This window comes from Otolemur garnettii, unplaced genomic scaffold (genome assembly GCF_000181295.1).
Source record: "Otolemur garnettii isolate 467f Iridium unplaced genomic scaffold, OtoGar3 scaffold00159, whole genome shotgun sequence".
In the NCBI taxonomy this organism is placed as follows: Eukaryota; Metazoa; Chordata; class Mammalia; order Primates; family Galagidae; genus Otolemur; species Otolemur garnettii.
In genome coordinates this window covers 988,534-1,015,830 of record NW_003852554.1, presented here as the reverse complement: position 1 = coordinate 1,015,830, position 27,297 = coordinate 988,534, and the positions used below count along the sequence as shown (strand labels likewise).

At 37.2% G+C, this 27,297-nt stretch overlaps 1 protein-coding gene across 3 annotated transcripts in view; it reads right to left on the bottom strand.

The window, feature by feature from the left end:
- NRDC (nardilysin convertase) overlaps positions 1 to 27,297 on the bottom strand; it is a 107,103-nt gene that overhangs the window by 59,100 nt on the left and 20,706 nt on the right. For 2 of the 3 annotated variants that reach the window (XM_012811467.2, XM_023519155.1), the window contains exons 2-6: positions 16,356 to 16,662; positions 13,103 to 13,236; positions 11,991 to 12,060; positions 11,751 to 11,832; positions 10,433 to 10,586 (exon numbers count right to left, since the gene is read on the bottom strand). In XM_012811467.2, coding sequence (XP_012666921.1) covers positions 10,433 to 10,586; positions 11,751 to 11,832; positions 11,991 to 12,060; positions 13,103 to 13,236; positions 16,356 to 16,662 — 747 coding nt within the window. The remainder of the gene's footprint in view (positions 1 to 10,432; positions 10,587 to 11,750; positions 11,833 to 11,990; positions 12,061 to 13,102; positions 13,237 to 16,355; positions 16,663 to 27,297) is intronic. The other variant, XM_012811468.2, reaches the window with a different exon arrangement.

Here is a 27,297-nt window from a genome sequence, read left to right as displayed (position 1 = left end):
TCATAAAAAAAAAAAAAAAATCTTTTATCGATCTTGAATCAATTTTTGTTAAGTGGTGAGAGATACAGGACCAGTTTCACCTTTTACAGGTGTTTATTCAGTTCTCCCAGCACCATTTTTATTTTTTCAACAGTCTAAATCTATCACCCTGGGTAGGATGTCATGGTGTCATAGCTCATAGCAACCTCCAATTCTTAGGCTCAAGTGATCCTCTTCCCTCAGTTATTTCTATTTTTAGTAGAGACAACATCTCGCTTTTGCTCACACTGGTCTCAAACTTGTGGCTCAAGCTATCCACACACATCGGCCTCCCAGAGTGCTAGGATTACAGGCATGAGCCACTGTGCCAGCCCCAGCACCATTTATTGAGTAGGAATTCTTTTCCCTAGTGTATTTTCTTGTTTTGTTTATCAAAGATCAGGTGGCTATAAGATGTTAGTTTCATAACATGGTTTTCTACTTGGTTCCAAATGTCAATATTTTTGTGCCAGTACCATGCTATGTTGATCACTATGGCCTTGTAGTATAGTCAAAAATCTGGTAGGCTGATGTCTCCAGCTTTGTTTTTCTTACTAAGAATTGCCATGGCTATACAGGGTTTCTTCTGGTTCCATACAAAAACGAAGAATTATTTTTTCCAAATCTTAGAAGTATGATGATGGTATTTTAATAGGGATTATTGCATTAAATCTGTAGATTGCTTTGGGTAGTGCAGACATTTTCTCAAAGCTGATTCTGCCCAGCCAAGAGCATATAGTACGTTCTTCCTTTTGTTAATATCCTCTGCTATTTCTTTCCTTAGGGTTTCATAACTTTCTTTGTAGAGATCCTTCACCTCTTTTGTTAGGTATATTCCTAGGTATTGCCTTTTTTTTTTGAAGCTTCTGTCAAGGCAATCGTGTCCTTGATTAGCTTCTCATCTTGGCTATAAGTGGCATATATAAAGGCTACTGATTTATAGACATTGATCCTGAGACATTGCTGTACTTTTTTTTTTTTATCACTTCCAGGAGTCTTGTGGTTGAGTCTTTGGGGTTCTCTAAGTATAAGATTTTTTTTTTTTTTTTAGCTTTTGTCTGGGGCTGGGTTTGAACCCACCACCTCTGGTATATGGGGCTGGCGCCCTACTCCTTGAGCCACAGGTGCTGCCCTAAGTATAAGATCTTACCATTTGCAAAGAATGAGAGTTTGACCTCCTCTGTCCCCATTTGAATGCCCTTTATTTCCTTTTCTTGCCTGATGGTATTGGCTAGAACTTCCAGCACTATACTGAACAGTAGTGGTGTATAGCGCAGTGGTTCTCAACCTTCCTAATGCCACAATGTATTTCATCCTTTCCTTTTATTGCCTTTATCATCCATATTTTAAATTCCCTTCTGTCAAGTCCATGAATTTTTTTATAGGTGGAGTCTTCTGCAGTAGTAGCCTCATGGTCCCTTGGGGGAGTTCCTCTGTTTTGGTTTTTCATGTTGCCTGAATTTTTCTGTTGGTTCCTCCTTGTGTGTTCTCTCTTCTTGTTCACCTCCTAATCCTCCTTTTTACTTCCCACTGCCTCCTTTGTTTTAAACAGAAGTCTTTGCTCTTGATGACCATATGTTGCAATATGTCACCATACACCAGGTGATCCTGTGGTTTTTTTTTTTTTTTTTTTTTTTTTCAGGAGACATGAGAGCACAGTCAACAACTTCTATGGTCCTTATCCCAAGCTTAGTAGCCTTGGGTAATAACCTGATTGTTTCCTTAGCATTCAGACCCTGCTGGGTTGGGATCTTAAAGCTCACAAGAATCATTCAGGGGCAGGTCTCACAGTGCACCTTGACTCCAGTTCCTCTGGGGTGCTGGAGTCCCTCGGCCTTTCCCAGGAGTAGAATTCTGATCCTGGCAGGCATAATTAAGATGGCCATGCTTTAGGCCCCTGCTAAGACATACTCACAACCTTCCCACAGTGGCAGCCCCCTTGCTGCAGAGACCTTTTCAGTATGGCTGCCTTGTCAGCCACCAAACCTATGGCAAATCCACTCCAACCAGCATTCAAATCTGGTTGCTGTTACTGTTCATGTCTGCCCACTCTTCCAACCTTGCCACTCAATGCGCACCCTCCCCCAACTGAAAACTCCAAAAAGGCTTCCTCCCATCCCAGACCTTTGTAGGGGGCCAGCTGACCCCAGCAGGTCTCACTTGCCTACTAATTAATCAGATTCCCACCACTCCAGATCATACACTGTAACCAGCTTACCACCTCCTCGCTGTGCTCCTTGAGCTGTATCTCTGGGTAAGGTCCCCATGTGGGGTATGGCTGGATTCCTTTTTTCCCCACTCGTTCTAGGAGAGCTCAGCAGAACAATCCTTCTGATCCACCATATTGCTCCACCCTCTCCATATGAATTTTAAAATCAGTTCATTAATTTCTCTCCCCCCCCCAACAAAAAGGCAGTTGGAGTTTTGACATAATTGAGTTGAATTTGTAGATCAATTTAGAAAGTACTGCCATCTTATTAAATCTTCCAATCTATGAACACGAGTATCTTTCTATTTATTTAGGGTTTCTCTAATTTCTTCCAATAATTTTTTGTGGCTTTCTGTATATAAATCTTTCTTTTGTTAAATTTATTACTATGTATTTTATCATTTTTAATGCTATAGTGAAATGGAAATATTTTCCTAATTTCGTTTCTAGATGTTTCATTGACATCTGTAATCCCAGTACATTGGGAGGCTGAGGCAGGTGATCACTTGAGGTCAGGAGTTCAAGATTAGCCTGGGCAATATAAGATACTGTCTCTACAAAAAAAAATTTTTGTTTAATTAGCCAAGTGTGGTAGCATGTGCCCATAGTCTTAGCTATTAGTCCTAGCTATATGTGTTCCCTCACCACTCGCCCAGGCATCTGGACTGTCGCAGGGATAGTTTCTATCAAATGCTTCTTTTCCTGTGGAGAGGCCATACTGTGTGCTATTATTATCATACAAATTTCATCATATGCCTATAATACCAAATTATAATTAGTTTATGCAGTTGTCTTTCAAAGTAGGAGGTAAAAAGTTTTACAAACAAAAAGTTTATTTATAGTGTTTTTTGTTTTGTTTTTGCACAGGCCTGGGTTTAAACCCACCACCTACAGTATATGGGGCCAGCGCCCTACTCCATTGAGCAACAGGCGCCACCCTATTTATAGTGTTTTTTATATTTACCTACATAGTTACATTTACCAGTGTACTTGATTTCTTCATGCAGATTTAAGTGTTCCTTCACTTCCGCCTGAAGAACTCACTTCACCTATGTTACATACAGAGCAGGTCTTCTAGTGACAAATTCAGTTTTTGTTTATATGAGCATATGTTAACTTCTTTTACAAGGACAGTTTTGCAGGACATATAGAATTTTTAGTTCAGAATTTTCTCTTTAGCATTTTAGTTATTCCATTGCCTTGTTGCCTTTGTGGTTTCTGATGAGAAATCAGCTATTAACTTTTTGACATTGTCTTATATGTGATTAGTTGCTCCTTTCATGCTGCGGTAAGTCTCTATCTTTGGCTTTTGCATTTTGATTATCTGTCTTGTGGTTGCCTTTGTGTTTACTCTTATTGGAATCTCTGGGGCTTCTTGAATGTGTAAATTTTTGTCTTTCATCTGATTTAGGAAGATTTTGGTCACAATTTCTTATATAGTTCTTTCAGCTCTTTTTTTGCTCTTCTTTTGGGACTCTCATGATGACTATGTTAGCAAACTTCATAGTACTGAGCACAGGTACCTGATGCTCAGTTTATGTTTCTTCATTCTTTCCCCTTTCTGATCCTCAGAATGGATAATCTCAGTTGGTATATCTTTGAGGACACATTCATTGAGTCCTTTAGTGCCAGCTTACATCTATTGAACCCTTCTGATGAATTTATTTCAGTTATTATGCTATTCAACTCCAGAATTTCCACAGGGTTATTTAAAATAATTTTTCTCTCTTAATGGAAAGTCTCTATTTGGTGAAACATCGTCATATTTTCCCTTAGTGAGACATGATTTTCTTAAAGTTCTTTGAATATATTTAAAATAGCTCATTTAAAGATATTGTATAGTAAGTTGAGCATGTGGGCTATCTCTAGTGTCCATAACTGCTTTTTTCCCCTTGTATGGACCATACTTTGTTTCTCTGCATCTCCCATAATTTTATTTGTTTCTTGATTTCTTTTGTATCTCCAACTACTTTACTTAACTTATTTATTTTTTGAGACACAGTCTCTGTCACCCTGAGGAGAGTGCTGTGTAGTTTTAGTTCACAGCTACCTCAAACTTTTGGGCTCAAGTGATATTTTTTTTTTTCATGATACTCTTATCTCAGCCCCCTGAGTAGCTGGGCTACAGCCACCCACCACCACACCCAGCTAGTTTTTTTGTTTTTAGTAAAGATGGGATCTCACTTTGCTCAGGCTGTTTTCAAACTCCTGAGCTCAGGCAATCTACCCACCATGGCCTCCCAGAGTACTAGGATTACAGGCATGAGCCACCATGCCTGATCTACCCATATTTTCTTAAAAGTATTTTTCTATTTCCAAACATAACAGAATGCTCTAGTTGTCTTTCAGGAACTGATTTCTAGCTAAACTTAAATTGTTCACTATGATAAAAAAATACATATATATTTTATACAATATTAGTGCTTTGAAATTTAAAACTAAATTTATGGCTTAAAATATAGTCACATTTTTAAAATATACCATTACACTTGAATAAAATTTATAGCCTGAAGTTGTTAGGTAAGCATTTAATGTCTGTAAAATAAAATCTGGTAGTCTTGTGGTCTCAATCTTCTACGTCCTTACTGATTTTCCTTGTTAAATTTCCCACTGTTGGCTTGGCACCTGTAGTACAATGGTTAGGGTGCCAGCCACATATGCAGGGGCTGACAGGTTCGAACTCAGCCTGGGCCTGCTAAACATCAATGACAACTACAACAAAAAATATAGCTGGGACTTCTGGCAGGCCACTTGGGAGGATGAGACAAGAGAATCACTTAAGCCCAAGAGCTGAAGGTTGCTGTGAGCTGTGACACACAGCACTATACCTAGGGCAACATAATGAGACTCTGTCTCAAAAAAAAAAAAAAAAAAAAATCCCACTGCTGTTGGTTGTATGTAAATTTCTCCTTATATGTGTAAGTTTTATTTACTGTGAGGTATAAGTAATTAGATGTGTTCATATTGGAAATAATTATCTTCCTAGTTAAGTTTTATCAATATGAAGCTTCATGAGCAACAGCGAATTTTTTGCCCTAGTCTATTTTTTCTGATATCACTATCACATTGGCCTTATGTTGATGGTTGACGTCTACATAATATATCATTTTCTGACTCTTTCACTTTCATCCTTAGATATACATTTATATCTAAGTATTGAAACTATGTTTGACTGGCTTTTCAAAAATGCCAGCCTGATGTTGTTTTTTTTTTTTTTTAAGATAAAAGTCCCACCACGTCACCCTCAGCAGAGTATCATGGCATCACAGCTCACAGCAACCTCAAACTCTTGGACTCAAGCAATTCTCTTGCCTCAACCTCCCAAGTAGCTGGGACTACAGGCACCTACCACAATGGTTATTTTTTGGTTATAGTTGTCATTGTTGTTTGGCAGGCCCAGGCTGGATTCAAACTCACCAGCTTTGGTGTATGTGGCTAGCACCCTAGCTGCTGAACTACATGCACCAAGCCCTTAATGTCTTTTTTTAATTTAAAAACTACTGCTATTATTTAGTAATAGTAGCATATTATTATTTCATTGTAGGATTTCACTGTTTCCTAGGCTGAAGTTCACTGGCATAATCATAGCTTACTACAGTCTCAAACTCCTGGTCTTAAGCAATGCTTACACTTCAGCCTCCCAAATACCTAAGACTACAGGTATGCACCACTGTACCAAGTAATTTTTTAATTTTTTAGACATGGGTTCTCACTGGGCCAGCCTCAAACTCCTGGCCTCCTTCCTGAGTAGCTAGAATCACAGGCATGAGCCACCATGACCAGTCTAGTACCATTCTGTTATTGTTGTCAAACATCACTTTTTTTTTTTCATTTTTGTTTTTGCTGTCTTTTTTTCTAGTGTCAAACCAGTTTTGACATTTGTTAAATGTCCTTCTTTACTTTTTTTCATTTGCCCTGGAGAATGTCTGATAAATTTCTCAGATGACTTCTTTTCTTTTGAATGATAACAAGTAGGATTATAGGGCTTAGCCTTGAAAATGTTACTGTGGAAAAGAACCTCAGTAAAATAGAGAAAATCTCACTTGCCATATGGGTATAGAAAAATGAATATATTTCCACAATAACATGTCATAGGTAAACTGGTGAATTATAACAATTCACCAACTACCGTTCTTAAAAGATATTTTTGTTTAGTATAGAATTCATGGTTGGTTGGTAGTTACGCTCTTTCAGAACACTGGTGATATTTCACTGTCTTTTAGCTTTCATTACTGCTATTGAATAGCCATCTGTCAATATAAGCCAGTATTCCTTTGAAGAAATTTTTCCATATTTTCCTTGAATTTCTGTGCACGTGGATTTCTTCTCGTGTGTACATTTGGAAGTTGTTAGACTTCTTTAACTTCTGATTTAATATCCTACATAAAGTTTTGAAAAATCTTCTAGTGATTGACCCTTCAAATATTGTGTCTACTCCCTTTTTCTCTCCTCTCCTTCTACATCTCCAAATAAGTAAATTGAAATCTTTTTGCTCTCTCCTCTATGCCTCATATCCCTTTTCTGTATTTTTAATCTTTTTTTCCCTCGTTATGCTGTATTTGGGTTAATTTCTTCTGGCCTACCTTCCAGTTTACTAATTCTGTCTTCAGCTATGTCTACTCTTTCCTTTGCTTACCCATTATGTTTTCAATTGTTATCAACTTTCAGTTCAAGATGTTCTTTTCCATTCTCAAACCTCCTAGGTCACATTTGACAGTTTCTTATTCCTTAAAAGGACATTCAAACTTGTCCTTTATTTCTTTAAAATGAGAAAATATAATTATTTTTGTAACTTTTGTGTAACTATTCCAATGTTTGAGATGTCAAAGAATCATTTTGTGTTATCTGTTCTCACTCATGTTATCCTATTTTCCTATGTGTCTGCTGATTTCTGACTGACAGGATTTATGTATGCTTCTATCAGGCTTCTACCATGTTAAACCACAATCAAGACTTGAAGCTCCCTTAAAGACTCAGGCACTTTGAACAGAGGCTGTAATTTCTCAGACTGCCTCACCCATTTCCTCAACCAGAGGGTGAAGATATTTTGAGTCCCAACTCACAACAGGGAGGATCTCCTGTTAGATATCCCATCTTGTGGACATCCTGGGCTTTGGTGTGTGTCACCCTTATCATGAAATACTATGAAATAAAATTCAAATTTACTGAAATTAGCAAATGCTAGCAAGGTTAAAGACAGCTGCCATTTGTACCTACTAAGTAAAAATTCCATCATTTCCTCAGCTACTTAAATAATCCAAAATATAAACAGTGTTACCTCAGTGAAAGAATTGGATTTTGCTGACCTATTAAAAACAATGGAACTTAATCTCTGGTATATAAGAACATATTACACATGATCCAAAGACATTTTAATCCTTATTAATTGTATAATATTATAGTATTTATTACAGTATTTTCATTACATAATGCTTTACCATGGATCTATTTATAATAGGTACCATCATATCTATTATTTATGGCATTAATTTATGATTTAAGATTCTCATTACTTTCTCCTATTAATATAGTTCTACTCTTCCTATTAATCCTGGTGGGGGTTTTTAAGTGAAAATAAAGATGTGAGGTGATATTCTTACTTGATGAAGCAGTCCTTAGACCAAAAATGTTTAGAACAACCTCTTTTAAAGGAAACAAAATCTGTTTCTTTCTTTTTTTTTTTTTTACAGTTTTTGGGGCTGGGTTTGAACCCGCCACCTCCGGTATATGAGGCCGGCATCCTACTCCTTTGAGCCATAGGGGCTGCCCCACAAAATCTGTTTCTTAACTAAACTTCATACCAAATTTCATTATCTCCGAGATGGTCAGAATCTAATCCTATATTTTTTGCCTATTCTTTTTTCCAGTGAAATGAATTTTTATTTTTTCTTCTTTATATTTGGAGACAGCCAAATATAAAGTTGCACAATTCTACTTGCCTTCTGCTTAAGATTTCTTCACACATACAAATATCTATTTGGATTTTGTAACATATAGGAGCTGAGAACTTTGAAACAAGAGCAAATGTGGTCATCTTCAGAGTTGTATAGTTAAGGTCTCCCCTTACCTATAACTCCCCTTAAAGTATTCCTGATCTGTTTTGAGTTTATCAGAAAGACAAGCTCAAGGTATCATTTGCACTGCCTTCACTGATTTCTTTTGTCTCTATTCTTCTATTTGTTATTTTGACATTAAAACTGTGGTTATCAAACAATGAATATAAAATATATGTGTTATGAGAATGTCCCTAAGTATACAATTAATAACCGCTATGAAAGTTGCTTGAAGACAAGTTAACAGTCATATTACAGAAATAATGAAGAAAATTTGCTATGTTGTATCCTATTATAATAGTTATCAAAGTAATTGGGTCAATTTTAATGGAATTTTGGCATTCTTTTAGCATAAAAGTTGTTAACATGGGGGGTTGAGAAATACATAAATATTTATTCTAGTGAAAATAGTGGTATATGCCCAAAAGATTTCTCTAAACCAAATTAAATTCATTTTATTTTTTTTTCTTTTGAGATAGGATTTCATGGTTGCCCAGACTCACTGCAACCTCAAATTCCTGGGTCATATAATCCTCCTACCTTAGCCTCCCAAGTACATGTGCTAATTTGTCCATTTATTTAGAGATAAGGTCTTCCTATGTCACCTGAGTTAGTCTCAAACTCCTGGCTTCAAGTAATCTTGAAGCCTCCCAAAGTGCTGGGATTACAGATGTGAACCATCATACCCAACCAAATTAAACCCTAAGGAGATTATTTCTCTGAGAAAATCAGACTTTTGTTGTGTTTTAAAAATTTTATGACCATTATCTCTTGATTTTATAATTTTTACTATAAAGGAACTGCATTAATTCATTCAACAAAGTCTGAGGTCTACCAATTCTTAATGTTGCAGATATATCAACAAACAGTAGGCAAAAATTTCTGCTCTCAAAAAGCTTAGTAGTATACTGATAACCTCAAGATTCCTTTTTTTACATTTTAATCTTACATTTATCTAGAGTTTGACACAAAGTGATTCCTTTTTTCCCAGCACAGACTTTGGTCTGCAACCTTATGATAGCATATCTATATGAATGCACTGACACAAACTTTATGAAAAATAATTCTGCAATGAGTATCAAAAGCTTTTTTAAAAAGCCTCAAAAATATACATGCAAACATACTCGTAATTTTACCTCTTAAAACTTAACTGAAAGAAATAATTAAGAATATACACAAAAGGCCGAGTGTGGTGGCTCACACCTATAAACCCAGCACTTTGGGAAGCTGAAGCAGGAAGATCACTTTAGGCCAAGGAGCTCAAGAACAGCCTAACCTGGGCAATATGGCCAGATCCTGTCTCTATGAAAAAAAACAGTTGAGCATGGTGGTATGTACCTGTAGTGAGCTATGACCACAGCTCACTATAACCTTGCACTCCTACCTGGGCAACAGAATAAGATTTGTCTCTAAAAGAAAAAAGGATGTACACAGAGATTGGGATGTTCATCATAGCATTACAGCTTTAGTACTAGAAACAACTCAACTCTCCAATACACGTAACTGGCTGAATACCTTATGGTATTTCTATATACTGTAAATAATACATAATCACTTACAAGCATGTTTTATGAATTATATAGCTTCTATAGAAATCATATAACAAAGTAAAATGACATACCTTATTTAGAATTGTAGGTTATAGAAGGATATTAACATGATCCCATATACACTAAAAAAGATAAATGGCTATATAACAAAACTTTAACTGTGGTTATCTCTATCTTGTAAGATTACAGGTAATCTTACTCTTCTTGTTTCTCTGTTTTTCTATGTTTTCTACTAAATTAAAAAAAATTGCAATAATGAATCAATAGAGAATGCATTAACAAAACTCAAAAGATGTTTAAGAGTTTCAAAGTCCCAAATTTCACCACCACACAATATATACATACATCAGAATTCAAACTGTACATCCTCTATCTATTAAAATTTAAAAAGTTTCAGTTTTATCTTTAACATAAAGACAATGTATTATAGGACAAAGGCCAAGGTGTATTTAATAGTTTGCCCTTTTCTTCAAATAAAGTAGTGTGACAATTCTATAGAGCTAGAGTACTACTTGAAAAGAAACACCATAGAACATGCCCAATATTTCCATTTGTAAAGAGTTATTAAATAATTAAAGTAAAAATACATTTTGAGTAATTACCTATCCAGGGCTTCCTTGAAGTATTTTCTCTGGACATCAAACTGAAAGACTGTGCGTTCACAATCAGTTGAGGCATTATCACTACCCCCATGTTTCTTCAGGAAGGCATCAAACCCATTCTCATCTGGATATTTCAAACTACCCATGAATACCACTAAATGGAAAGAACATAAAGTCACAGAACACAAAGATACAGATAATACTTTTTATTATCACCGATGAACTTTCTTATATGCATAGAAAAACTGAAAGAATATAGACCAACACATTAACAATGATTATGTCTGGAAATACTTACTTCCTTCATCATACCTCTGTTTTTACAACTTTCTATAACATTCATGTATTGTTTTTATACTAAAAAAACAAACATTACATTTTTAAACTAAGAAAAACGTGTAACTAATTTATAAAAAGGCTAAAATTTAAGCAGAAGGACATATGCAGATTATTTGCTAGTATAAAAATTCAGTAAGTGAGAAGTTTCTCCTCAAATAACTCACAAAATCAAAATATAAAAGGTGAATAAATTAGATAAATAGGTATTTAAATATTTGTGATTCTATAATATCCCACATAGGTTTTATTCAAGTACATTCATAATAAACTGAAGTTTCTATTTGTTTGATTTTTATATTAATCATGCCTTTTTATTTTCTGTATTTCTGATGCTTTGACATCCTGGGGGCCTTGCTAACCCTGGAAAAGATGCTTTTCCCAGGGCTAGCCAATTCCAGGTAAATAGCAATATTCTCCTGATATGTAAGCTTTACTGAACATGAATAATAATAACACCTACTTTTTTTTTTTTTTTTTTTAGACAGAGCCTCAAGCTGTCCCCCGGGGTAGAGTGCCGTGACATCACAGCTCACAGCAACCTCCAACTCCTGGGCTCAAGCGAGTCTCCTGCTTCTGCCTCCCAAGTAGCTGGGACCACAGGCGCCCGCCACAACACCTGGCTATTTTTTGGTTGCAGCCATCATTGTTGTTTGGCAGGCCCGGGCTGGATTTGAACCCACCACCTTAGGTGTATGTGGCTGGCGCCTTAGCCACTTGAGCCACAGGCACCAAGCCATAACACCTACATTTTAAAATAGTTTCTTAAGTGGTTTCATTCTCATTCTCAATATAAAACACTTAAGGAAATTAAAAGGCCCCCCAGGATATTCATAAATCAAAGACTGTTTTCTTAGTCTTTTTCTCTTATTAAATATATCACAAGTTCTATCAAATCAATTACTTATCTTTGAAATCAACTCACGTAAATTTAGAGGGAAAAAAAAAATACACCTGGGAATGATATTTTACAAGATCTTACTGTGCTCCAAAAAGTGTGCCAGCCCGGGCAGGTCATCTGGATCAGCAAAACTCCCAACTCCAACACAAAGAGCCGCTGCAGACTGGAGTAAGTAGAACACATACAAATAGTTGAGTCAATCCTAAAGGAATAATATCAGTATCTAATCTTAAGGATTCACTTGGAGATGGATGTTTTCCAATAGAAAGTAATAAAAATTCTTTCCCTGAGAATCAGGAGGAGCAGCAAAGTGAAACTCACCAGAACTGTGTCAGTTTCACCCTGCTGCTCCTCCGCTTGACATCCTGCCAAATGCTCAACAGGTGCAGACCTAAGGGAAAAAGCAGAAACAGACAGAAAAAGGGGAGAGGGACTGGACAGCCCACCCAAATAGCATTTCATGTCAGCGTTTCAGAATTCTGAACCAAGTTTGTTCCCTTATTTATTAGATTTTGGAAATCCGCAGAAGTAATATATGTAGGTAGATTATTTCTAAAGATCTCTAAGTAACTAAAGACTCTGTATGTTCAGTAATTCCGTTACTAAATGTGAAACCTCAATGTTACTTGGAAAGTTTTATTTTTCTTAAAATAGAGAGTAAAATAACATTATAGGAAAAGATCTAACAAAAATAATAAGTGATTAAAAAATAAAATCTTTAGCTATTAAGAAAACCATAGAACTAAACTTTAAAGAGGCTTTTTAGTTGTTCGTATCTTACTGAAGATACATAGTATACATCGCTTATCACTACATATTCCCCAATACCTTAGGAAAATCAAAGGTTTTTTGTTTGGTTTATTTTTGCAGTTTTTGGCCAGGGTCAGGTTTGAACCATCCACCTCTGGTATATGGGGCCAGCACCCTACTCCTTTGAGCCACAGGCACTGCCGAAAGGTTTTTTTTCTTTTTTAAATCAACGTTTTTAACAAAACAGTTGGCTAAGAGGTACACCAGACTCTATACTTAAAACAACTTGGGCATACCATTATATCATTATAGAAGACAAAAAAAGAAGAAAATAATAATCAATTTCACTTCTTTAAGATAGGATGGTGAATTATTAGCTTTTTCAAATTTTATAACTGTCAATTTTGTAGGGCTAACACATTTCTGTGAAACAGACTGTTTGGATAAATGGTTGCCCTATTAGAAAAGAGTCTTAAAAAAAAAATAGCATATACCTTGGCATAAAGTCTACCCACCCGTCAGAAAATGAAAGTATGTTGTTTAGAAGAACCAAACAGCCTCATTTGATACTATAAACTCCATTTTGAAGACTTAGACACATAAACTCAGTTAAACATGGGGGAATATTTACTTCTTCAAACCATAGTCTAACCTGTTCTGTGATGTTTTAATAGATGCCTAACCTGCTTTCAGCTCCAACTACCCCATAAAGATTTCTTGTCTCGACCAGCAGGGCTGAAGACATTTTTGAATAAGTTGACTTAAACCACAGTCTATCAGTCAGCTTTGACCACAGCAAAAACAGGCTCTGCGATTGCTAGAAAAGAAATTCATACTTGAGAATTTTCTACTCAAGAAATTCATACTTGAGAAATTCATATTTGAGAAATGAATTTAAGAAAGCCCTGAACAAATCATAATTCAGTACATATCATCCTATATTTCAATTTTCTTTTATCAAACTTTTCAGATCAACTTCTTTTGGAAGGAAGAAAATGGAGGGGAATAAAAAAGTCATCTCAGAAAAGTGGTTAATTTCTTAAGTAGGTAAATGTTCCCCCAAAAAACTATCAAATTTTCTCTTCCCACTGTCTTTATTAATTCTCATTTTACCTGAAACAGAGTTTCCATTTTTCAAATGGAAACCATAAAAGTACTTCAAAACTCTATACTTTTCTTAAGCCATCTCTTACCAAGACTAATCTACTTTATATTCAATGAATATAAAACATTTTCCATTGTTACAATCATGTAGTCTCTTTCTAGAGTATTCATTGATTCTGAATCAAAACAATTTGATCTCCTCATCAAATTATTTAGGTTCCTCAGTTCCATTCTAATATAACCCAAAAAATTATCAATATTTTATAAGAGATTATATTAAACTGAATTTTCAGTAAAGTAGCATCTACATCTCTCTCTCTCTCTCTTTTTTTAAGAGACAGGGTCTTATTCTGCTGCCCAGACTAGAGTGCACTGGCATAATCATAGCTCATTGCTACCTCGAGCTCCTGGGGTCAAGTTATCCTCCCACCTCAGAATCCTAAGTAGCTCAGACTATGGGCACACACCACCATGTCCAGCTAATTTTTCAATTTTTGTAGAGATGGGGTCTGGCTATGCTGCCCAGGTTGGTTTTGAACTCCTGGCCTCAAGCAATCTTCTCCTTTTAGCCTCTCAAAATGCTGCCATATTCCCCTGAAAATAAGACACTGTCTTATATTTATTTTTTCTCAAGAAGACACACTAGGGCTTATTTCAGGGGATATCTTTTTTTTGGGGGGCCAGGGCTAGGTTTGAACATGCCACCTCTGGCGTATGGGGCTGGTGCCCTACTCCTTTGAGCCAAAGGCACCACCCAGGATGTCTTATTTTTATTAAATATAATACAACAATCTACATTTATTCAAATACAGTTAAGTCATCCTCTTCTGGAACCTGACAGAGGGAGCTGACCTTGTTGGTGGGGCTGGCGCTAGTGATGTGTGAACTCCTTTCCCCTAGCCATTTGCACGTGCACAATAGGATGCCTGCAACCACGGTTACCACACACATACCTGCGCAAGTGTGAACGGCTTGGAGAAAGGAGCTGTGGCAGAGAAAAGGTATTCTAGTCTTCTTTACCAGGCCAAAATGCGTGGAGTGGCTATGCAGACATGCTGCATAGCCACGCCCATCACTAGGTCTTATTATTGGGGTAGGGCTTATATTTAACAAATGCATAGAAATCCTGTTAGGTCTTATTTGGGGGGTAGGTCTTATTTTCGGGGAAACACGGTAGGATTACTACCTCATGCTAGGCATGAGTCACCATATCTGGTCCTCAAGGTCATTTTATAAATGATCACTAGGCTCTGATCCAGCTCCTTCTAGAAAAGGTAATCTTTTATAATTTGATTCACCTAACAAAATATAAAAAAAGGTACCTCTCCATTTGTCAAGGGTGTTTATGATTGCTGTAAAAGGTTAAGTATATAATGTTTTGACATTAAAAATGGCTATTAAAACTATTTTAATTGTTTACATTGCTTTATCAGTTAATAGAAAATTTGAAGAAACTCAAAAGCAAAAGTGACTTAGAGATAGGATATAGAAAGAATTTTATGAATAAGAAACATTCAATTAAGAAGTTGTAACACAGCCTTAGAACTAAAATGAACCTCAAAAATCATGTAATCTAGAAATGTGGGGGGGAAAAAAAGAGAGAAAATAAAAAGGCCTAAGACCATCTAGGGGTAGAGCCAAAATTAGAGCCAAGTTTCCTGACTGTCAGTGTTCTTTCCACTCTTTGACTTAAAATGTTTTCCTATTATTGCTCTATTTGGAAATATGGATCTATTTTAAACTAAAAATGAATTTTTTATCTGCTTATAAAGAACTTAGCATATAGATTTTTATTTCTAAAGCTTTCTGAGCTAAAACTACTTAGCTTACTTATAAGGCTACCCCAAAATAGGATCACTTATAATCAGAGTAGCAAGGGCAAAAAGCTTCTTAAAAACATGACTCAATCCCCTCAATAATTTAGTAAAAGAACCAGAATAATCTTTCATTTAAACAAATAATTTTTTTCAGGAAGTATAACTACCAAAGGATTTAGTTAAATCATACCCACTACTTATAACTCACATCTTCCTATCTTTAAGGGCTGAGCACTTTTAAGTATTCATTGACTTCAAACATTTGATGGTCAATTCTACTATACTGCTTCCAAAATATTGTCCTTTAGTATGGGTATGCCCTACTGCAAAATAGAGGCACTCTTCAAAATATATAAAGAGAGGAATTCTCCCTATCAAATCCTGTTTATCTATTCACTGATTGATTGTCACTATATATTAAATTAACTAAGCCCACGTCCCCCACTTCTTTTCAACTTTCACAGTGTACTTATTTTTCCAGACCCTTGGTGCTTCTCTATAAAGAGAGCTGAATCAAATTCAATTACCCAGATAGAAATTACCCATACGATGGCTCTAGGAACTTGATGCCCGTGTTAAGATTTGACACTGGCCCCATTCTTTCCTTCTTCTTCTTCCAGGGTCTCTAAGTATGATATACTCTCTTATGCATCTATCTCAGGCTAAGAATTATATAGATCTTCACAGACCACTATTTGCTTTTAAAATATATGATGTATACAACTACACATAAATTCAAATATTATCATTCATTACCTCTGAGAAACATAATTATGGGTGATTTTCCTATTTTTGTTTTCTTTATATTCCACTGATTTCTAAAATCAGCATTTATCACTTTGATAATCACACTGATGTTTTAAAAGTGTAATCCTTATACAGAATAGACCTTTACTGAAGACCAAAAAATAAATACATATTCCTTTTTGCCATTAAGAAATAAAGTATGAGTTTAGAAGTTATCCCAAATGATTCCCAAATGAGGAAAAGATAAAATAATAGACATGACTCACACCTGTTTTTCAGTGGTTTTCTTTCTAGCTTCTGCTCTCTCTTCTATTTCTTCCAATTCATTATCCTCAGTATCAAGATCATCATCATCATGTTCATCATCATCATCATCAAACTCATCTTCATCATCTAAACCCTCTTCATCATCATCTTCTATTTCAGCTCCAGAATCTTCATCATCATCATCATCTTCTTCTTCTTCTTCTTCTTCTTCCTCATCTTCATCATCTATTGCATTTCCTGTTTTACCTTCCATATTAGTTAGGTCTGAAATCAAAAGTGCCTGCAAGCCATTCCGTAATTTGATGTATCTGAGGGGAAAAAATCATACAACATTTTTATCTGGCTGCTTATTCCATTATACCAACACAAGTTATCAGCACAAGAATACAAGGGGGAAAAAATCCAAGCATACGCATACACACACACACACACACACACACACACACACACACGGAATCAACACTATTTGTAAACTAATAAGATTGGTTGCTCTGGGAAAGGCACCATAAAAACTAGTTTCTGTGAATAGCCAGAGGGAAACACCGGGAGGGACACTTCACTATATAACCTGTTTGTAGTTTTTAAATTTTGAACTATTTTAAAGCAATAACTGAGAAAATGACATGAAGGCTGTGTTGACTAGTTTGATGGAAGTATTTCAGATTGCATGTGAAAACCCCACACTGTACCCCAGAAGTGCATTAATGTACACAGTTACCATTCAATAAAAAATAAATAAATAAATAAATTTTGAACTATATAAATATATGTTTACCTATAGAAGTTAAACATAAACAACAAACACACCACACTGCCTCCCCTATTTTTCAGTTTATATGTGTTTAAACATTCCTCCATACCAGAAGACTTAGCCTAAAAGAAATGTTATCCCTCAATATATAGAGCAGTCATGTCAGTTTAAGTATTAAAGCAAAAATCACAAAAATTTAAGCTCTGTTGATTGCCTTTTCTACAATATATTTCACATTATACCAGTTATTCAAAGCTGCTGTTGTGAACTAAGAAAATGGCTACATCTTTAAGAAAACTAAATCACACACGCTATCTTTAGCTCTGCAGAAAGACGATTCTCACTTAGGAAAACTGTGCCAGCTTGATGACTAGGTGCCTATTACAGATTGCTCCCACTAATACTAATTCTTTCATGTATTTATTCAATAAGCATTTATTTATCACCTTTTATATATCAGATACCATGCCACATTAAGGATAGAAAGAATAAAAACCACGTACCTCTCAATCAGGCATTCACTGTCTAGTAGTAAGATAATCAAACTAGTTCAATATGGAATGGTAAGGTAAACACAGAATGTAAGAGAGAAGGGAACAGTCAGAGAAGCCCTCTGAGGCAAGATAAACAAAGATTGAAAGATGAAAAAAAGAGTTAACCAGGCAGAAACTGAGAAGCACAATAACTGAGAAGAGAAGGAAGGGAAACTCTTGCCCAAGATAAAAGGCTGAACACAAGGCTTTATCCCCTTTCTATATCAAAACAAAGAAAAAAACATTAAAATGATAGAAAAAAAAATGTTATGGTTTTTGTTGTTTTCGTTTTGTTGGAGAGTAAAGTCGTGGCAGTTAGAAAACAGAAAAGCATACTCACCAGATCACAAACTTATATAAATTATTAGAAAACATGATTCAAATCTCATCAGATTAAATGGGGGAAAAAAGTAGGAGAACACCACAGACCTGCACACATGTGGCAAGATACTCATTCTTTGCAGGAAAGCCTGGAGAAAGCCTAGGCTGCAGTAATAAGTCAAAAGAGTAAGGAGAGTCAGGATCATAAACTCAATTATTAGTTAAATCAGAAAAAATCCAAATATCTACTGACAAGAAAAACTGTGGTATATTCATATAATGAAATTTTTTCACACGGTGGAACATTACAAACCAGGGAAATACACAATTCAGCAAAAAACTACAACATTGGTTAACCTTAAAAACACAATAATGAGTGAAAAAAAGAAAGTCACAGAAGACTACATACTATATGAGTACCAATCATACAAAGCAAAAATAAACAGTATGTTGTGTAGGCATGTATCTATGTGATAAAACTTTCTTTTATGCAAAGAAATGATAAACACAAAATTCAGAATGAGGAAGGACACAGAGGGGATAGTGAGTATGACCAAGAACATAAAAGTAGATCCTAGTTTTCAAATTGAATGATAGGCTATTCAGTTTGGATTTGTCACCCACGATTTACATAGAAATTGCATGTTTTCTTTTGGCATATATCAAATATTACAGTCTTAAGAAGTTTTTAAATGATAATTAAAGAACTTGAAGCAGATGCAAGAGTTTTCTGCCCTCCATTTGCCAAAATCAGGGCATAAATTTACAAAGACAATAGATATCCCAGCCTACCCTCTTTTTACTAGGGAGAACACAGTTAACTACTGAATATAATTTTAGAACTAACTGGCCTGCAGATAGTAAGCTACATCAACAACCTTTACTAACTAGCCTTTGTCCGCCATTTGTTTGCTTTCCACAAGTCACTACCCCTAGAGACTCAAAGTCCTTTTTCTTTTTTTTTTTTTTTGAGACAGAGCCTCAAGCTGTCCCCCTGGGCAGAGTGCCGTGACATTACAGCTCACAGCAACCTCCAACTCCTGGGCTCAAGCGAGTCTCCTGCCTCAGCCTCCCAAGTAGCTGGGACTACAGGCGCCCGCCACAGCGCCCGGCTGTTTTTTGGTTGCAGCCATCATTGTTGTTTGGCGGGTCCGGGCTGGGGATTCGAACCCGCCACCTTAGGTGTACGTGGCTGGCGCCTTAGCCGGTTGAGCTATAGGCGCCGAGCCTCAAAGTCCTTTTTCATTGTCTTGTCATTTTTCTAAAAATTTACTCCTCTGTGTTGAGGATGCTGTATGAATTGGAATTCAAAGTCAACCCTTTTAAAAGTATTCATTCTCTGGTTATCTCCCATGTACATATGAAATTTATACACTAACAAATTTATGTTTGTTTCTTTCTTGTTAATCTCTCATTTGTTACAGGGGTCCATTTCAACTAAGAATTTAAGAGGGTAACTTACAAGGAATGAAGAAATAATTGTTTTCCTGCCCTACACAACCAAATAGCAGTAGTATAAATTAAAACCCAAGAGCTGGGCAGGGGTCAGTGCCCACCACTCTGGGAGGCCAAGGCAGGCAAACTGGTTGAGCTCAGGAGTTTGAGACCAGCCTGAGCAAGAACAAGACCCCAACTCTACCAAAAACTTAAAAACTTAGCTGGGCATTGTGGCAGGCACCTATAGTCCCAGCTACTCGGGAGGCTGAGGCAAGAGGATTGTTCAGGCCCAAGAGTTTGAATTTGCTATGAGCTATGATGTCATGGTACTTTACCCAGGGCAACAGAGTGAGACTCTATCTCAAAAGAAAAAAAAAAAAAAACATACAAAAAACCCAAGAGCTGTTTCCCAAAAAATGTGAACACTCTGTCCAGAAATAAATTCTAAGATGAATTTCAGAGACACAGAATCTTAGACAACTAGGGCTTAGGGCAGTCTCAGATACTCATACCAGACATAAAGGTAGGTTGGGGAAAAAAAAAAAGTCAAGAGAGGGACATTCTAGAACTCCTTGCAAGGTTATAGGTACATTTTTTTACAAGCTTAAAATTTTCAAAACTAAAAAGAAGGGGAAAAAGAATTAAAGGCACTCTACTTCAATATAATTCTATGCATTCTACTTTTCAAAATAAATCAGAAATCTGATAACTTTTCTTTAGACAGAGTTTCACTTTATCGCCCTCGGTAGAGTACCATGATGTCACACAGCTCACAGCAACCTCCAACTCCTGGGCTTAGGTGATTCTCTTGCCTCAGCCTCCCAAGTAGCTGGGACTACAGGCACCCACCACAATGCCTGGCTATATTTTTTGTTGTAGTTTGGCCAGCGGCGGGTTTGAACCCACCACCCTCAATATATGGGGCCAGTGGCACCCTACCCACTGACCAACAGGTGCCACCCCAGAAATATGATAACTTTTCATCAACTCCACAGCTACTTCATTAGTCTACTGTCAGTAGGTCTAATCTCCTCCTAACTGGTCTCCTTACTTCTATTCTAACCTTAATAGTCCAGCATACTTCCCTACCCTCATCACACACACATATCTCATGTCTATTATCAGCAGGCTATATAAAGCAGATCATTCCTATTATGGGCTGAACCGTTCACCTAAAATTTGTATACTGAAGCCTTAAACCCCAGTACCTCAAAATGTGACTATATTTAGAGGTAGAACTTATTTTATTTTATTTTATTTTATTTTTGAGACAGAGCCTCAAGCTATCCCCCTGGGTAGAGTGCCATGGCATCACACTCACAGCAACCTCCCACTCCTGGGCTCAAGCGAGTCTCCTGCCTCAGCCTCCTAAGTAACTGGGACTATAGGCGCCCGCCACAACGCCTGGCCATTTTTTGGTTGCAGCCATCATTGTTGTTTGGCAGGCCCGGGCTGGGGATTCGAACCCGCCACCTTAGGTGTATGTGGCTGGCGCCTTAGCCGCTTGAGCCACAGGCGCCGAGCCTAGAGGTAGAACTTTTAAAGAGTTAATGAGTTAAAATGAAGTCTTTGAAACAGGCCTAAAGCAATCTGAGTGAGGTCTTTCTAAAAAGAGGAAATTTGAACATACAATGGGACACCAGATATGCATGAGCACAGAAGAAAGACCATATCAAAAAGATACCAAGAAGATGGCCATCTGCAAGGCAAATGCAGAGGCCTCAGAAGATACCATACCTAACACCTTGGACTTGGACTTCTAGCCTCTAGTACTGTGAAAAAATACATTTCTGGTGTTTAAGCCACCTTGTCTGTGGTATTTTGTATGGCAGCCCTAACAAACTACGAATGCATGATCATTTCTATTTCCAAAAATCAACAATGGCTTCTCATTATACATGGAATAAAATCCAAAATCCTTTACCATGGCCTATTAAGCTTCTACATAATCTGGCTCTCTTCCACCTCTACAACCTCTTCACCATTAGTCTAACCTCATTCTCTTTCCTCTGACAAAATGACCTTATTGTTGTTTCTTGAACACTGCAGACAGGTTCCCAGGGCTTCTGTGCTTGCTATTCCCAGGCCCTCAAGACACAGTATTCTTAAAATTGCTCTACCTTTCAAGACTTTGCTGAAACATCTCCCTTTTAGAAATGCCTTCTCTGAATGCACTCTCTAAAATAGCATCTCTGTCAATCTAATTTTCTTTTATCCTGTTTTAACCTTCCTCATAAAGTTTTGTTGTTTTTTTTTTTTAATTTTCTCTCTGCACTATTAGAATGTTAGCTTTAAGGGCAGAGCTTTTCTTTTTCTTCACAGCTATACTTGTGACCAGGACCTGGCATATACTAAACATTTAAGAAACATTGAATGAATAAAACAATGTTACTGCCTAAAGGGGGCCTGATACATTGTAGGTACTTAGTATCTGCTACATGAAACAAAATATTGGATAACAAGGCTGGGCTCCATTGCTCACATCTGTAAACCTAGCACTTTGGGAGACTAAAGCCGGTAGACTGCCTGAGCTCAGGAGTTCGAGACCAAGTGAGATCCCATCTCGAAAAAATAGCTGGATGCTGGTTCAGGCGCCTATATAGTCCCAGCTACTTGGGAAGATGAGGCAAGAGAATTGCTTTGAGCCCAAGAGTTTGAGGTTGCCGTAAGCTACAATGCCACGGCACTCTCTACCAAGGGAAACAAAGTAAGACTATCTCAAAAAAGAAACCATAAAATCTAATACCTTACTTTTATAAAAACAAAAAATAAAACTATATGTACATATAATGTATAAAAACTAAAAGTATACAACCCAAATGTAAGAGTAATATATACCTGGGGAAAGTAGTAAAAGAAAAGAAAGGGAAAAAATTTTTCATGCTGGGGTGATGCCTGTGGCTAAGTGGGTGGTGGGTTCGAAACCAGGCCCAGACAAACTGCAACAACAACAACAAAAGAATTCTCATGCTTTATAATTCCTATACTTCTTCAATCTTTTGTAATAAAATACATTCATTTATTATTTGTATAACAAAAATGGAATAAGAAAATTCAAAACTCACTCCTTAACAAATTAAGACCACATATACACACAAAAGCCCTTAGCTTTATAGAGGATAGTTTTCATCTAAAGAAGTTATTAACCGGGTGTTGTGGCAGGCGCCTGTAGTCTCAGCTACTTGGGAGGCTGAGGCAAGAGAATTGCCTAAGCCCAGGAGTTGGAGGTCACTGTGGGCTGTGTGATGCTACAGCACTCTACCAAGGGTGACAAAGTGAGACTCTATCTCAAACAAAAAAAAATCAAGAACCATGACAAAATCAGTAGCTTTCCTGTACAGGGAAGGTAACTAATTCATACAGGATTTTTAGGCCATGCACAGTGGCTCACTCCTGTAATCCAGGCACTCTAGGGGGCAAGACAGGTGGATCATCTGAGCTCAGGAGTTCAACACCAGCCCAAGCAAGAGCGAGACCCCTGTCTCTACTAAAAATAGAAAAAACAAAACAAAACAAAAAACTAGCACAGCATTGTAATGGATGTCTGTAGTCCTAGCTATTCAGGAGGCTGAGACAAGAGGATGGCTTAAGCCCAGGAGTTTGAGATTGCTGTGAATTATGATGCCATAGTATTCTACCCAGGGCAACAGAGTAACACTCTGTCTCAAAAAAATTAAAATTAAAAATAAGGCTCAGCGTCTGTAGCTCAACGCTTGGGTGCCAGCCACATACACCAGAATTGGCGGGTTCAAATCCAGCCTGGGCCTACCAGACAACAGTGACAACTACAACCAAAAAATAGTTGGGCATTGTGGTGGGCGCCTGTGGTTCCAGCTACTTGGGAAGCTGAGGCAAAAGAATCACTTAAGCCCAAGAGTTTGAGGTTGCTACTAAGGGTGACATAGTGAAGCTCTGTCTCAAAAAATAATAATAATTGAGAGTTTTGAAATCTTATTCACAAAAGCAATAGAGGCTATAAAACAAATATGCACTTAATAACAACAGCTCCTATTTTAAATGCATTATCTTACATGTCTTAACCCAGTTAATCCTCACAATAACCCTAAGGAGCTATTATTCCTATTTTGTAGATGAGGAAACTAAAGCACAAAACAAGGTTTTTTTATTAATACCCAAGGTCACTGTGGCTTAGCAGGAACTGAATCTAAATGGCATAACACTGGAACCCATTCTTTTCACTACTGATTTAACACAGGCAACATGAGGAAAACTAGAAAACTTTACAGGAAAAAATAAAAGTCCTGACTACATAAATTACTATGTCTGGCTGAAAGCACCCAGTATTACAAAAATATTGATTCTTTCCACCAAATTAAATTCAAGGCAATTAAAAAAAAAATCTCAACAAGATGTTTCTGTGTAACCTGACGTACTGATTCTAAAGTTCATGTGAACTAAAACACACAAAAATGCCAAGAACATTTTGCAAAGGGAAAACAATGAGGGGGAACAGCATAACCAACTATAAATAAATGGTCCTTTAAAATGAAATGAAATTGTTCATTGGTATAGAACATCAAAAGATCAATGAAAGAGAACAAGTTCTAGAAGTAGAGCAGTGATATGATCCAGTTGTAACATCATTTACTACTGTGTTCAATAAATGATGGTGAAACAACAGACTATTCATTTAGGGGGAAAAACAGCCAACTCTGCCTTATACTCAACAAATACAAATTCCAGATATCATAGAACTATTTAGAAAGACCATTTTTAAATTAAGAAAAAATATTACTATAACATTGGGCAAAAAACACTTATACTAAAAAAAATTGTGGCTGGGGCTCAGCACCCGTAGCTCAGTGACTAGGACACCAGCCACATACATTGAGGCTAGGGGTTTGAGCCCGGCCCGGGGCCTGCTAAACAACAATGACAACTCCAACCAAAAAAATAGTTGAATGTTGTGGTGGGTGCCTATAGTCCCAGCTACTTGGGAGGCTGAGGCAAGAGAATCACTTAAGCCCAAGAGTTTGAGGTTGCTGTGAGCTGTGACACCACCCAAGGGCAAGACAGTGAAACTCTGTCTCAAAAAAAAAAATAAAATAAAAAATGTGGCTGGACACAGTGGCTCATGCCTGTAATCTTACCACTCTAGGAGGCCAAGGTGAGAGGATCACTTGATCCCTTTCTCTACCAAAAATAAAAAAACCTTAGCTGAGGCTCGGCACCTGTGGCTCAAGTGGCTGAGGCACCAGCCACATATGCCTGAGCTGGCAGATTCAAATCCAGCCCGAGCCCACCAGAACAACAATGATGGCTGCAACCAAAAAATAGCCGGGCATTGTGGCGGGTGCCTGTGGTCCCAGCTACTTGGGAGGCTAAGGCAGGAGACTCGCTTGAGCCCAGGAGTTGGAGGTTGCTGTGAGCTGTGATGCCACAGCACTCTACCCAGGAGGACAGCTTGAGGCTCTGTCTCAAAAACAAAACAAAACATTAGCTGGGCACAGTGGTGTACATCAGTAGTCCCAGCTACTTGGGAGACTGAGGCAGGAAGATGCTTTGAGCCCTGGAGTTGGAGGTTGCAGTCAGCTATGACAAAACCTCTGTACTCTAGTCTGACTGACAATACCCTGTTTCAAAAAAATAAATATGTAATAAGAAGAAGAAAGCAAAAGTGCCTTACTGCTGGTGGGGAGAAAATTTTAGTGATCTAAATAGAAGATCAAACCATTCACGATATTTCCCTGAAGCAAAGTCTAATCCAGAGCAAAGCCCTAACTCTCTTCAGTTCTATGAAGGTTGAGAGAGGTGAGCAAGCTGCAGAAGAAAGTATTTTGTTTGTTTGTGGGTAGAGTGCCATGGCATCACAGCTCACAGCAACCTCAAATTCTTGGGCTTAAGCAATTCTCTTGTCTCAGCCTCCCAAGTAGCTGGGACTACAGGTGCCTGCCACAACGCCTGGCTATTTTTATTGTTGTTGTTGTTTTAGCTGGCCCGGGCCAGGTTCAAACCCACCAGCCTTTGTATATGTGGCCAGCGCCCTACCCACTGAGCTACAGGCACCACCTGTTTGTTTTTTGAGACAGAGTCTCAACTCTATCACCCTGGGTATAGTGCCGTGACAACATCAAAGCTCACAGCAACCTTAATCTCTTAGGCACAGGTATTCCTTCTGCCACAGCCTCTTGAGTAGCTGGGATTACAAGTGCATATCATGACTCCTGACTAATTTTCCAATTTTTAGTAGAGATGGGGTCTTGCTCTTGCTCAGGCTGGTCTTCAACTCCTGAGCTCAAGCAATCCTCCTGCCTCAGCCTCCTAGAGTACAGATTCTCAATAATTTTTTTAAGTACAACAATATTGAAAAGTGGTAAGAATATAAAGAAATAGGAATTCTCATGCTTTATTGCTATAAATGTAAATGAGTAGAACAATTTAAAAGAGTACTTTGGCAACATCTAGTAAGGTTAAAAATGGGTATATCCAGTCTTTTCATTTATAGGTATCATTTCACTCAGAGGTCTAGGCCCTAGATAAACTCCCAAATGTGTGCATAAAGAACCATATAGTCTGCTGAAGAACTAGAAACAACCTAAATGTCTAACAATCAGAGAAAAGATAAATTATAGGTTAGGCATAAAGTAAAATAACAAAACTGAGACTAACACAAATGAACACTAATAGGAAAACAGATAAATTAATTATAATGTATTCTTTTTTTTCTTTTTTCTTTTTTTGAGACAGAGCCTCAAGCTGTCGCCCTGGGTAGAGTGCCATAGCATCACAGCTCACAGCAAACTCCAATTCCTGACTTAAGCAATTCTCTTGCCTCAGCCTCCCAAGTAGCTGGGACTACAGGCACCCACCATAACACCTGGTTATTTTTTGGTTGTAGTTGTCATTCTTGTTTGGCGGGCCCAGGCTGGGTTCGAGCCAGCCAGCTCTGGTGTGTGGCTGGCACCTTAGCCACCTGAATTACGGGCATCAAGCCATAAATTATAATGTATTTATACAACAAAATATTAAATAACAGTTAACATATATAACTGCTTTGTACACATCAACATGTAAAAACATGCACACACAATGATATATACTATTAACAGGTAACTGTATATTTAGTAAAAAGTATAAAAACATACATAGGAATGGTATATACACCGAATTTAGACAATGGTTAACACTGGAAAAAGAGGGTAGAGAAGGAAATGTGAGGTGGCAGTATACAGAGGGCTTCAACTATACCTGTGAAGTTTTGTTCTGTAAAAAGTATTCTTTGATATGAAACAAAAACAAAATGACCAAGAAAAGACAGACTGAAAAGTATACCTTTATATAACAAGTAGGCCAAAATAAAAAAGGATGAAGACAGAGATAGAAGCAAGATTTTGATAGAGGCACTAGAGATAAACAAAAGTAAGTCCTTGCTTTTGTAAAGATATATTCCAGCGTGGGAAAAAGACAATGCATAAGTAAATACATAGTATGTCAAATGGCAATAAGTGATATGAAGAAAAACAAAAGGTTAAAGACAGATGCGGAGATAAGGGAACACTTTTACACTGTTGGTGACACTGCAAACTAATACAGCCTGTTGGGAAAGAAGTATGGAGAATCCTCAAAGAACTCAAAATAGACCTCCCATTTAATCCTGCAATCCCATTACTAAGCATCTACCTAGAAGAAAAAAAATCATTTTATCATAAGGACATTTGCACCAAGTTGTTTATCACAGATCAATTTAGAATTGCCAAGAAGTGGAAACAATCTAAATGCTCATCAACCCAGAAATGGATTTAAAAACTGCAATACATGTATACCATGGACTACTATTCAGCCATAAAGAAGATGGAGACTGTACATCATATTAACCTGGATGGAGTTGAAACACTCTTCTCAGGAAAGTGTCTCAAGAATGGAAAAGCAGGCTCGGCGCC